Genomic DNA, 14149 nt, shown 5'->3' with positions numbered 1-14149 from the left:
GGGCAGCTGGTGGAGAATCAGCCACGACTTACGCCGCATTGAAGTCCGCCGGGACAGTGCAGGGCGTCATCCCCGCAACCATCAAGGGCGGCTTGCTCAAGAGTCGGGAGAAGGGGGTGTCGATCTGAAGCCGGCCATCTCTGTGTAAAGAGCATGACTATCAGATCAAATACACGACAACACGACGGAGAAGGGAAAGCGGGCACCGACGCGGTTTTGATCAGCCCAATCTTGTACTTCTGCGACCATTTCTCCTCGCGAGTGATGTTGATGGCATCATAGACCTCGTTCATCGTCTTGTTCCCTTCCCCGGACGCGGGGAGCCCGGCAAAGACCATCCGATGGCCTTTGCCCTCGGTGGTGCGGGCCATAAGCGAGCCGATGCCGGACAACGTGCCCAGGCCAAGGCTGTGTTCGAGATTCAGTCAACACTTTCACTGAGCCATATGCGAGGTTCGGGGGGGCACGACTTACTCGATGATGTGGGTGGTATCTTCGGGGAAGGCGCACGCCTGGGCCCAGTGGACGGGGCGCGTGCAGATCAAGTCGGCGAGCGTCTGCAACAGGCCGCCGGGCTCGGCGCGCAGATCGGCGCCCGTCTCGGTGTTGTAGACCGGACAGCCGAGGCTGGCCCGGTGGCTCTCCCACCACTCGGACTCCTCCGCTCCGATCCCGCCCTCGGCAACCGGCCGCAGGATCCGCGCGACGCATCCCTCCAGATGGTGCGAGTGATAGGGCACGCCGATGGGCAGGAAGCGCATCGAGAACACCGGCAGACGCTTGCTGAATGGGACCTGGCGTGCGGACGGGGGTGAGTGAGCCACATGACTGACCGGTAAAAGAAGGGATTGGTTTTTTTTTTTTTTTACCTTGGATTGGTCGAGGCCGGGGTCGGCCTTGGATTTCTTCAAGAGGGAGACCAGGCCGAGCAACGTGCGGGGATGGCCGGTGACGACGAACGCCTTGGGGCCGTTGAAGAGGGAGACCTGGGCGTCGGGGCGGGGGTCGCTGAAGTCGGCGGCGAACTCGGCGGAGACGCGGGCGACGGCGGTCAGGAGGGCGTCGAGGGGGAGGCCGGTGACGGCGAGCATGGGTGTGGGCGGGCCCTCGGTCTCGGCGGAGACGGCGATGAGCTTGGGGGGGAGCGAGGTGCGGGGGAAGGCGCGGGCGGACTCGCGGCCGATGTGGAACAGCAGCCCCAGCGCATGCATCGCCGCCCCCGTGAACGCCGGCCAGCTGTCCTTCCCCGCGCCCAGCCGGCCGCCGATCAAAGCCGCCACAACCACCCCTTGCGAGTGCCCCGCAACGCCCCCCGCCAGCTGCGACGAAAGCCCGTCCGGCGTCAGCCCTTGCGCCTGCCCAAGCACCATGTACTGCGCTATTTGCACCAGCCCGATCAAAGGTAACGAGACCGCACATGTGGCCAGATAGGCCGTCGGCGGCGTCGTTCTCGGCTCGCTCAGCCACTGCATGTCCCGCCCAATATGTAGTCGTCAGCACAGATTGGTGGGCGGCGGGGAGGGAAAGCCTACTTGGAGAATGCGTATTCCGTGGTCTTTGTACAGCGCGCTGGCGTGCGCATGGTCTGAGGAGGCCAGCGCATCCAGATGGGCGTCGGCAGCTTCGAGGAACGGCGTGAGGATGGGGGCGTAGAGCGAGTGGAGATTCTGTGGAAGGAAGGAGACGTCAGCGCGGGAAAGCGAGGAGGGATGTTGTGTTTGTTGAGGACTTGCCACGAGCTCTTGCCAGTACGTTTCGTTGACGCCCTGGCCGCCGAGGACGGCGACGAGCTTCTTGTGGGGCTCGTCGTTCCTCCACAGTCTGCCCACCGGGAGCGGGGGCAGGGGCGCGGGCGTGGGGAGCGAGAGGCGGGCGCGGTAGTAGGCCGTGATGACCAGCCGGCGGGCCTCGTCGGAGGAGGCGTGGTGGGCGGCGGCGGAGTGGATGTCGCTGGCGGGTTGTCCGGGCAGGAGGTGTGCATGGAAGTGGTTGAGGGCGAGCGGAACGAGGGCCCGGTCTGTGGGCCGGGTGGAGAGGAAGAGCAGGTAGTGGGCCAGCAGCAGCACGTCGGCTTCCGCGCCGCCCGGCGCCGGCCGCCCGCTCTCGTCATCGTCCGCCGAGTCCTCGGCGGCCTCGGTGCGCCGCTGGAGCAGCAGGGGCGAGCCCGTCTGCCCGCCCAGCCACGCCGAAAAGGCCTCCCGCGAGTGCTCCGCAAGGCCCGCCAGCTCGGCCGGCGCCTCGAGGACGACGTGGGCGCCCGTCGGCGGGTGCGAGAGGATCAGCGGGCGTCCCGTGCCCGCCATGAGCACGCGATGATATGTTGTGGGTGGATGGATTTCGGTCGCGAGGGATGCTGCGCTGTCTCGGAACGGAACGGATGGGGTCGATCGTTGGCTGAGATGGGTGCAGGCAGTCTCAGACGAACGCAGGAAAGTGCGGAGGAAATTATAGGAAAGGCAGGCTGATGTGGGACACTGCGAGGGGCTGGTTTTCCCAGCGGGCAGGCCGGCCGAGCAGCATGCACTCGCACCCGCCGGACTCCGCTGGGGCTGGAGGCGCGAAACTGGTGGGGCCAGAGGCTGAACGTCTCGTCGTGCTGGGGCATGGACACACCCGAGCCTGCCGCTGGGGCTGCAGATCCAGCTCGCTTTCTTCCCGGAATGTTAGCCATCCGCTGCTTGATCCGCTTGTCCGCCAGGCCGCCACTTGCATGGGGCTCAGTCGCAACCTGCACAGTTGGGGGGCACCTCTGTCGCCCCTGGATCTTGTGTTCTGGTCCAGCCAAGCTCTCAGGAGGAGCCCACTTAGGCCGCTGGCGCCGCGCAAGCCATGAATGATATCGATTTGGAAAGAACAGGCTCAACAGCCTCCGTCTGAACATGAGCGGAGCACTTTTTTTGGTGGCTCAACTAATCAGCCTTCACAGGGGTCTAGCCCTCTCTGACGTAGTCGGTTCGATTTTTCGTGCTTTGGGTGCGATCAGCATGGGACCAGCCAACCAGATCTACTGCTCTCTCTTTTCTCAGTAGCACATAGACCGATCCATCCGAATTGAACACTCATCATTTGTCGAGGGGATTTTGGGAGGGGTGGGCCAGCTCATCATGTGCTACAAAAACTTGATTGCAGCAAAAAAAAAGGATAAAGAAATCAAAATCTCCAACTTTTTCAGTCATCATGCGGAAATGTGAGGTGGATCATGTTTATATCTCACTATTAGCATATGTACTTAGATCATGCTTGTATTCTGTTTCTCTGTTTCTCTAAAAGCCTCCTCCCTGTGGTGCCGGTGAACTTTCTTTTCTTCACTCTTTTTGCCTTCTATTCACCGGCATCCCAGGTAAGCACGGTGATGTTTTCCTTTTCTTCTCACTAGTTGTTTTTCTTCTTTTTTTCTTTTCAGATCTTTGTTGATTGAAATCTTACACTCATTTTGCCTTCTATTCACCGGCATCCCAGCCCAGAGCATAAGACTGAGGAGGGGTAAGAGGGTGGGAGGAATGATGAAAAAAGAAACATCAGAGCTCTTGACTGGATAGGAATGCAGCAGAAAAGAGAGACAAGAGGGTCTCTGAAGCCAACTGTGTGTATTTCAAATCAGCAAAGCCTGACCCAGAATCCTGTTGAGATCTATAGACCCTGCAGAACCAGATTTGCAGCCCCTGCAACAGCTTGTCCCCGCAAAAATCAAAGTTTTCTGGCTGCAGATCTGGTTCTGCAGGGGGCTGAAGATTGACAGGATCAAGGCCTCCAATGTTCTTCCCCTATGTATGGCCTGGGACCTGCACTATGTACAGGCCCTCATGAATCTCAAAACTCCAATCACATTTATGTGTGTGCTTCATTTGAACAAGATGCTTCATTTGAACAAGATGCTTCATTTGAACACAAATTGCTGGGATTTGGCAAATGTGATCAAGGGGGAGGATGGCATCAAACCCTCCTGCCAGTTTGCCCCCCACAAAGCTGGAAAACTTGTGTCCTCAAGGGCCTGGCTCCAAAGAAAAAACCAATTTCCATGGCTCTTTCATAGGGGGGGGGAGGGGTCAAAGCTGCCCAGGTGCAACCTGCATGGACTTTTTCAAGTCAGATCTTGAACACCAAGTTTCAAAAGTGCATTGTACTTGGCCCCTGAAGCTCTCTTGAATATTTTTTGCCGGGTGATGTTCATCAAAAGTTTTGAACACCAGCTTGCAAAAGTCTATGCAATTTGAACCCAACCAAGCTTGAATCCCCCTAATTTTGGTTTTTCAAAATCTCCATGGCAAAAACCTGCTCTGCTTGTGATAAGAACATGCCTGAAGACTGGTCATTGGGCAGCCACACACTTAGTCATTGTGAGCCTGTGTCTCTTATGTGACAGCGGGACACAATAATAAATGGGGGGAATAGTTTGGATTTCTTGGGATAAAGAAATACAAACTGAGAGAGAGAGAAAAATAGAGAGAAAGAGATAAGATCAGGCCTAGACTTTAAGTCTTTAATAATTGATCTGGGCTATTCTCAACCTGGAAAAGTTGGATGCCAGCTGTTCAAGGCCAAGAGAGTGCAACAGCCTCCACTCACAACAAGGAAACATTGGTGGGATTCAGAAGTAGGGTTACTACTCTGCTCTGGTTTTATAGGTCTTAACCAGAGATAACCTTTTGATCTTTGAAGATTGAAAGAGTTGGAAGAAGCAGGTGAAGCAGAGTCTGGAGCAACAGAGTTTCCTCTGAGACAAACAAGGTCAGTGAAAGAGGGTACTTCCTGTCAATATCCTGTGGTGATACTGGGAGTGAAGTGGCCTCTGTTTTGGTGATCCTGGGTGTCTCTGGGGTGTGGTTCTGGTGTGCTGAAGTCTGTAGATCCTCCTCAGGCGAGGTGGATGCTGACTTCAAAAATTTTCACAGTTTTCTTATGTAATTACATATGTACATGTGGTTTGGAGCGCCTGGTAGTGCTTACACGTCACAACTGCGCATGCGCGTCACAACTCAAGAGCTCAGGGAAGGAGTAGAGTTACAAAGAAATGGTAAGTTGTAACTAGGGTTGAAATTGCATGGGGAAACAGAATATGAAGTCAAAACAATTATATCTGTTAAGATGGAAAAGATATGAGGCAATTCATATGTAAAAAGGTAGAAAAGGCAGACTTTAGGTCAGCTACACTGACTCTAAGGCTGACAGTCATGGACACCAAGCGGTTTGGTGTCCTTAAAGCTTGAGCTGTGCTTCATTGCCCCCCGCAATAGGACAGTTCACATTTGAGTCTTGACCATGACTGCTGCTGGTTTGCTTACGTAGCACTGCTTACTGGTTTCAGAAGTTCATTGACTTCCAGCCAAATTGGCTTGGGCTTGTAATTCAAAACCTTAAATGCTCTGCTGGTTTCAAATTTTCCTGTTGCAGAAGAATTTCAAACACTTCAATGATAATTAAATTCCCCCAAAAAATTACTTCATGTTTGATGTTGGGAAAATCATGTACAAAAATCACTCCCTACAGAAAAAAAATGCTAAACTGAGTGTGCTCAGCCAAAAAATAAAAATGTGTCAAACTGAGTAAAAAAAAATGGGGCACATTTTTGGGCGGATTTGTTGGACGGGCCTGCATGAGGCCCACATGGGCCTACACCAAGCCCATTGGGCCCATTGAAAAATTAGTCTGTGTTTGGAATGCCAATGCTCAGCTAAAATGTGAAAGGTGTCAAACTGAATAGAAAACATGGGGGCAAATTTTTGGGGAGCTTTTTTGGACAGGCCTGAATGAGGCCCACATGGCCCCCACAAAGCCCACTGGGCCCATTGAAAGAGTAGCCTAGGTTACAAAAGCATATGCTCAGCTAAGAAATAAAAATGTGTCAAACTGAGTGAAAAAATGGGGGAATATTTTTGGGGAGTTTTTTTGGACAGGCCCATACGGGCCCACAGGTTTCCCAGGGAAGGGGATGGGCCTGGAAATACCTTCTGTGAGTGCACCAATGTCATACAGATGTCAGAATCCCTTCAATATCTTCTGTTGATTAGTGGTCAATTGGTGCTGTTCTCAAACATCATATGGGCATTATTAACCAAGACTACTTTTGGGTTGGCCCAAACAGCTTTGGTTGGGCCCATGCGGGCCTGATGCAAGTCTGTCAAAAAGCCCTCCCCAAAAGTGTGGCCCCATGTCTTTTACTAAGGTTGACACATTTTTGTTTCTTAGCTGAGCATAGGCATTCTTGACCAAGGCTACTCTTGTCAGAAACCAAAATGTAAGTTGTGCACTATGGGATTTGAACCCATGTCCTGAAACTCCATGAGTGATGCTTTTTACCAACTAACACCACCCACAAACGGGTGTGGTTTTCTCCGCAGACACACCCAGTGGTTTTCTCCGCAGCCACACCCAGTGGTTTTCCCGCGGAACTTGCGCCGCCCCCGGACCCCCTAGCTGCATATCATTTGGGGTGATTGTGGGGCGATTGGTCATCAAGGCATACACCTCAATGAACGGAGCCGGCCGGTCATTGAGGTGTACAGGTACCTTGATGACCGGAGCCAACCAATCATTGAGGTGTATCTGAACGGTTATCAAGGTATGCATACACCTTGATGACCGGCAAGCTGGCTGGTCCTTGATGACAGGAGCCGCACTGCCAGCATAATTGGCTGGGTTGGGGTTATCCCAGTTAAACTGGGATGAAATCAATCAATTTAAACTTGTTTGATCTCAACTGATGAAATGTAAATCCAAGGTACCCCCCTTGGATTTATATTTCATTGGTCAAGATCAACCCATTTTAAATTGGTTGAGTGCATCCCAGTTTAACTGGGATGACTTCATCCCAGCCAAATATGCTGGCAGTGCCGACCAATCATCAAGGCATACACCTCAATGACCGGAACCAACCAGACATCTGGATACCACACCTCAATGACCAGAGCCAGCCAGAAATCTGTATACCACACCTCAATGACCGGAGCCAGCCGGACATCTGGATACCACACCTCAATGACCGGTCAGCTCTGGTCATCAAGGTGTATGCGTTGATGACCTGTCAGCTCCAGTCATTGAGGTGTATGCGTTGATGACCTGTCAGCTCTGGTCATTGAGGTGTATGCGTTGATGAACTGTCAGCTCCAGTCATCTGTTAAGGGACACAGGGACTGAACCAAAGAGGGGCTACCGCTACTCACAGAGGGGTTTGGCAGTGAATAATAGATATGGTATTCAGTGCAGAAAAGAACAGCTAGTGAGAAACCAGTAGACTGCAGTAGTGGGCTGCTTGGTAGAAGTATATCTGGTTACAAGAATACAACAACTACATAACGGGCTTCACCATCTCAAAATCATCAAGGTATACATACACCGTGATAAACGGCCAGCTGGCTGGCCCTTGATGACTGGAGCCGACTGGTCTTCAACGCATACAACTTGATGACTGTTCAATTGAGATGGTCATTGAGAACGGTCATTGAGGTGTGGTATCCAGATGACTGGCTGGCTCTGGTCATTGAGGTCCTTGATGACCAGTGTGGTGCTCCATTCCAAACCATAAGTAGTATTTTATTATCTTTTCCTTACACATATTCATCATTACACTGCCTATTACCCAACACCCCTCCACAAATACTTCATTATTTTTGCATATTCAGATTCTACGCCTCATTTCACCTATAGTCACTCACACATAGTACCCCTTTATCTTCAATGGTTCAATAGTTATAGAGGATATAAGACTTACAGAAAAACTTGCAGTCTTCATTAGCTACAACACTCATTTCATTAGTAACTTACTTGAATCATTACATTAAATTCTTTTTACAAATATCTTCTCACATACTAAACTCTTTACATACATTACTCATTATGTACTATGGCTATTGTACACATTACATCATTGGATCTGTGCTTACCTCTTTCTGTGAGCCTGAGTCTCTATGGTGACAACAGGACACAAGAAATGGGGGGGCAATATTTGGATTTCTTTGGATAAAGAAAATACAAATATAAGAGAGAAAGATAAAGAGAGAGGGAAACTGAGCAGAATCAAGATTTGCAGATATTCAAGGTTATTCAGGTGGGAATGCACGTCCACTGGCAATGCTACCTCTTCAGAAGAGTGCTGCCAAGCTGTGCTAGAGAGTGCAACAGCCTCCTCTCACCAAAGAAACATGGAGGGTCTCTGAATTAGATAAGTTTAATCCAGCCACAATTTTTTAGCTTCCTTCTGGATAGTCAAGGTTCTTAAAGGGAAACCTATGTGGTTTGTTTCTTACAAAAACCACAGAAAAAGAAGCAGTTAAGAAGGGACAGCCCTGTGATCAAGAATGAGGCAAAGGCCAGCAGAAAAGAGCAGATCAAGCAAGACACAGAGTTGTACCTCTGAGATAAACAAGGTTCAGTGAAAGAGGTTACTTACTGTCAATATCCTAGGCGCCTGTGACGGTAGGTATACTGGGAGTGTGGTAATCCTGGGGTTATTTGGGGTGTGGTTCTGGTGTGCTGAAGTCTGTAGATCCGCCTCAGGCAAGGGGGATCCTGACTACAAAAATTTTCACAGTTTGCTTATGTAATTTACATATGTACATGTGGTTTGGCGCGCCTGATAGCGCTGACACGTCACAACTGCGCATGTGCGCCACAACTCAGTAATTCAGGGAAGGAGTATAGTTACAAAGAATTGGTAAGTTGTAACTAGGGTTAAAATTGCATGAAAAAACAGAATATGAAGTCTAAACAAGGTTATCTCTTAAGATGAAAAAGATATGAAGTAATTCATATGTATAAAGTAGAAAAAGGCAGACTTTAGGTCAGCTGAGATGACTCTAAGGCTGACACTTTCTGTAGTGCTCATCATTACAAGTTGTTACTATGTTCACATCGCTTTCCCCATTTGTACAGTCTTTTCTTCCCATAGCCAGAACCCTTCCCCATTTGTACAGTCTTTATTCCCATAGCCAGAATTCCTCATTGTCTGTGCTCATCCCTCCTTAACATAAGAACTGTGCTTCCCCCCTCACTTGTACCTCATGGAAAATTTATGCAGAGATTTTATACAAAAATTATAGTAGAAGTCACTCATCACCTATTGCTCATTTTGATATCATTGCTGTTGCTCTTGAACCCATTGCTATTGAACTATTGCCATTGCTTTCCCCTCTTCCATCACTGCTCCAACCCTCTCACCCTCAGTAGTCAGTAGTTCAGCTCATAGTACTAGCTCCTAAGATCAAGTAGAAATCAGCCACACCTTTTCTTCTTTTTTCTTAGTGTTACTCTCATCCCCTCAGCGTTAGTCAGGAAGGCAGCCTCATCAGCACCCTTGCATAGCTTACATTAGTACTAGTGTTGCTATCCATTTCCTTTCCAAGCTCTATTTTCCCCTTTGAGTAGTTCCACACCAGAGCCGACCGGTCATCAAAGCATACACCTTGATGACGGTTCAATTGAGACGGTCATTGAGAACGGTCATCAAGGTGTGGTATTCAGATGAGTGGTGGGCTCCGGTCATCGAGGTCCTTGATGACCGGAGCCAACCGGTCATCAAGGCATACACCTAGATGACCATTCAATTGAGATGGTCATTGAAGTATACAGATGACCGGCCGGCTCCGGTCATTGAGGTTTATGCCTTGATGATTGGTTGGCTCCGGTCATCAAGGTTTATGCCTTGATGATTGGTTGGCTCCGGTCATTGAGGTTTATGCCTTGATGATTGATTGGCTCTGGTCATCAAGGTACAATGTACCTCAATAACCAGCCAGATGGCCGGTCATCAAGGCTTATGTATACCTTGATGACCGTTCAGATGGTCATTGGGGTACTTTTGTACAACCTCAATGACCAGCCAGCTCGCTGGTCATTGAGATTTATGCTGATGACCGGTTGGCCCCATAAGGACCCCAAATGATATGCAGCTAGGGGGTCCAGGGGCCGCAGGAGTTTTTGGGGGGCCGCACGAGTTTTGAGGGAAAACCACTGGGTGTGGCTACAGAGAAAACCACACCCATTTGCGGGTGGTGTAAGCTAGGTGCGCTGTTGCATCTGGTGCTCAATTCACTGTACGGTTACCAAATTTTGCCCATTTGACATATATCCTGCACCAAAGGGTAGTTACGCTACATGTAATGTGTAGATAACAGTAACGTTGTGGTAAGCCAATCCTGATCTACCCAGAAACCATCAATCACAAGGCTGTCACACCTCAAGACTAAATCCCATACCTCTGGCCCCCTTGTCAGCAAAGCCCAAGGCCCTTAACATCCCCACTCAATGGTAATACCCTGGATAATAGTATTCACTCTTCCCACACTCACCCTCACTTGGATAAACCCTCTCCCTAGTCTCAAACATCTACCCAGATCACATGTTACCCTCTTCTTCTAGTTTTTCCTTAGAACCATGTGCTCAAATATGTACAAGCACCCTTGAAACCCTTCACCCTCCACATCCAACATGATACACATTATACTAGACATAGCCCCAAACCCCACCTAGATTATTACTTCCTGAAAAACTTCCTGAAACACCTGACTCCTCCTATCTTAGATCCTTAGATTACTTCTTCCTGAAACACTTCCTGAAACACCTGACTCCTCCTATCTTAGATCATAGAATATTCTACCCATGTTATGTCTCACATATCCCCTCCTCCAACTAGGAAGATTGAATCATAGCCCCCAGAAGATGGCATCATCCCCACCCACTAGTACACCATCATGTGACTCATTGACCCACTACTCTGACCACATGGCTGTTTCATCCTATAGAAGTAGAATGTTCTATGCTTCCCTTCAGGTTATCCTTGTTTCCTCATGGCTCCTCTTTCTTGTGTATATAAACTGGGTTGTTTTCCTCTTCATTTGTTCCCCATCAGATCCTGTCAAAGTAATTCAGATCACTGGTCACCATTCACTAGCCTAGCTTATGCCATTAAATCAGAGTGGACAAGCTTTATAAGTCTATGCCAAATATATCAGGTTAGACAGACTTTACATTACCTTTACCTTGCTATTAGATTAGTAGAAATTAAACCCTTAGACATACCTCAAGAATCCTCTATAGCCACACCTTTCCTTAATAGTCCATACTCTTATATTCTTTTTCTTGTTCCCCTGAGAGGCAGCCCTTCAAGCACCAAATCCCTCTCAAGCTCTATTCTTCCCTCAGAGTAGTCCCACAACGTAATGGAATTTTTGTCGTTATCTACGCGTTACGCATAATGGCGGTGCAATTACGTTATCGCACCACAATAAGCCGGTTTTTTTAATGCTTTTTGCGTTATCCGGGCGCGCGGAGCCCCTGAGAACGGGCAAAAAATGCGGCTAAAAAGCCTTAAACGGTCCGTTATTGCGTTATCCGGGGGATAACGCAATAACATGCCTCGAAAATGAGGCCTGTTACGCTAGGCGCGGGGCCTAAAATGGCCCCGTTACTAGTAAAGTAACGGGGGGCCCCGGATAACGGGGATAGTTACGTTACCAAAATTGCGCGGATAACACAACGTAACGTAACTACCCTTTGTTGTATCCTGGGATCAAGCCTTACATGTGTTTACATTGCTTGTCATGTTACCAGGGTCAAGCTCAGTTGTCTTTGGGTGACAGGCTGCATAAGAGAAGAATTAATTATTGGACTTACTTTGCGCACTGCGGAGGTTGTTGTCTCGACGTCCAGCCCCCAGTGCCCGCTTCCGCCACGGCTCTTTGCGCACTGTGTATTCCCCCAAAAAAATGGCTGGCTTTTTTTAAGATATTCTTTGAGGGATTGATAGAGCGACCTTTTATAATGCCCTAAGAAAATAAATGAGTCAATTGGGGCTTTCCTTGAACCTACAGAAAATTGAGACAAAAGAATCATATTTTAATTCAGGAGGCACCTGTAATACAGCCTTCTGTGACCCAGTAGCCACAAAAATTTTACAGTATAACAATACACATGCAAATTCATAGCCTGATAATTTTCAGAATTTCCCCTAGCCTGTCCGTATGTCAAATAGGTATTGCTGTAATTTAAGAATGTTGGGGCAGTGATCAACTTGCTGCTCTCCTGATTAGCTTGATCAAAGCTGTGAAAGCTCTTTCTAGCTTTAAGAATATAACCTGGCCCCCCTTGAAGAGGTATATCATTGAAATTCAAGTTTTACTTGGGGAAATTTGCTTTTATCCAAAGGAGTGTGTATTCAAGGGAGTGTATCTCAAGGGGTTTTTAAAGCAATCCATGAGTAAGTTGGAACAAATGAATTTCAGCAGTGGTGAAGCATATGGTCATGTACTTTATTTCAAATCAAAAACAACCAGAGACATAGGGCATCGCCAAATCAAGAGGAAAAGATGAAGACAAAGATAGCACAACATTTGAGGGTCAGCGGGCGGCCAAAGCCTTCTCAAACTTAGCCATACTATCTTGCCAGGAAGTCAACATTACATCCTTGAATGAATCATCAGCCATGCGGCCAGATTGGCCGACTGTGCGACCCTGGTCGACCTCCAAATTGCCCAGGGTTTGGGGGGCGAGGACACATCCCTCCGATTCAATCAATGTATTACTCGTCAGAGGCGGGAAGTCCGATCCAAGTGGATGGTCCTCAAGCTCCCCAACTGGATGTTTGGAGAGGATGAAGTGGGTGAGCACAAATTCAATCTTGCCGAAAGATCACCCCGGAGCGGTGCAAGGACATGACGCTTTCGGCGATCTTCGCGGCGTAGGACAGCGCATGATCTCGAAGTCCTTGATGGTCACTTTGTGGCGCTTGTGTTGGGGTCCGGCGGGGCGTCCACCGTCGTCTGGGGGCGAGGTGGAGACGGGCAGGGGGGCGACAGCGGGGCACGCGGGGGCGACGACGGCCTCTGGCTCGTCGAGAGACGGGGAGGCGGCGTGGTCTTCGTCGTCGTCGTCGTCGTCGTCGTCGAAGGTGCCCTTGAGCCGGTTGATGGCCTCGGCGTCCGCGCCGCTCAGTCCAAGCTCCTCCCCGAACGACTTGCGTGTGCGGAAGCTGGTGGCCTCCTTGATGGTAGGGCTGAGAGGCAGCAGCGGGGTGGGATCGAGCAGGAGCGTCGGGGAGGGAAGGAGGAGCGTCTTCAGCCACCACGGGCTCGGGAGGTGAGGGGGGGGGGGGGCGGTCGTCTAGTCCAGGTCGACGGGGGGACAGTGGAGTACTTAGACGATCTGGTCGTTCCGTCGTATTATCTTCGTACTTGACGACTTGTTTGAGCGCCGACACTCTCAAGCCGACGTCTTTGTCGTTTGCGAACGCATCGGCTCGCCGCCATCGTAGAAGGCCATGATGTGAAACTTCTTCACCCTTGATACGGTCTTGCTTGTTCTCCTGAAGTTGTGAGTTTTTGGTGGATGGTGTGGGCTGTAGGATGGTTGAAACTGGTTTGGTCAGTTTTTGTTGCGGTTTTGACTTCCAGACAAGAGGACTCACGAGGCGTCGGAATCGCATGATTCAGTTCAGACTCACCGGTTTTGTCAGCTTTTGATGAGTTCTTGACTGCCGGACTATAATCTTGGTGATTTTCCAAAGGTTTGACGCCATTTTTTGTGTCCGGTAAGGCAGCAATGGGCCTGAGAGGATCGACCATTGTCGTTTGTCGGCAGAGTGAAAAGGGTTATGATGACCTTGTATCTATGTACGACTGAGACCCCCGGGGTTCATCCCCTTCCTCGGGTGTCTGCTGTTTAACCCCCTCAAGGGGACCCGAGTATTATTTTTTAAATTAATTATTTCATAATTTTCTTCTGTTGGAAGGAGAGCCCCCAGTGGATGACTTCCCGTGGGCTAAAAATTCAGATCTGTCAGGCCAGGTTAAACCTTACTGGCTGGTGAGAACTTGATCTCAATCACTTTTCACCAGCAAGTAAGGTTTAGATCTGTGAAATTTTAGTCTGTACAGGGGGCGTAGATCCTACGGGAAGTCTTCCAGTACCTCAAGAAAATTTCAGAGAGGTGATGATTACCACCTTTGACAATTATGTTGTTCAAAGTTGGTTTGCATAATTTAAGGTGTTCAAAGTTGAAATCATAAAATTTTCATTGCATAAAATCATAAAATCATAAAACTTTCAAATGATGATTTTATATGTACCATTTTAGAAATGTTGCTCTAATTTGAGTGTTTGGGTGTACATATTTTTTTCACCTCAGAATTTTACAATTTTATGGTGTTATGATTTTATG

General features: G+C 49.3%; 1 protein-coding gene across 1 annotated transcript; it reads right to left on the bottom strand.

Annotated features, from left to right (window-relative positions):
- Window positions 1-28: 28 nt before the first annotated feature.
- On the bottom strand, window positions 29-2712 carry PtA15_8A192 (uncharacterized protein; the record flags this gene model as incomplete). Its single annotated transcript, XM_053171595.1, has 8 exons — window positions 29-140; window positions 211-408; window positions 475-794; window positions 870-1025; window positions 1389-1466; window positions 1533-1667; window positions 2067-2394; window positions 2474-2712. The coding sequence occupies 8 exons, from the start codon at window positions 2710-2712 to the stop codon at window positions 29-31; spliced, it is 1566 nt and encodes a 521-aa protein (XP_053022843.1).
- Window positions 2713-14149: the final 11437 nt, after the last annotated feature.

The sequence above is a fragment of the Puccinia triticina genome, chromosome 8A (assembly GCF_026914185.1).
Source record: "Puccinia triticina chromosome 8A, complete sequence".
NCBI classification, from domain to species: Eukaryota; Fungi; Basidiomycota; class Pucciniomycetes; order Pucciniales; family Pucciniaceae; genus Puccinia; species Puccinia triticina.
Note: the sequence above shows the minus strand (reverse complement) of the source record. Positions and strands in the feature narration are given on the sequence as shown.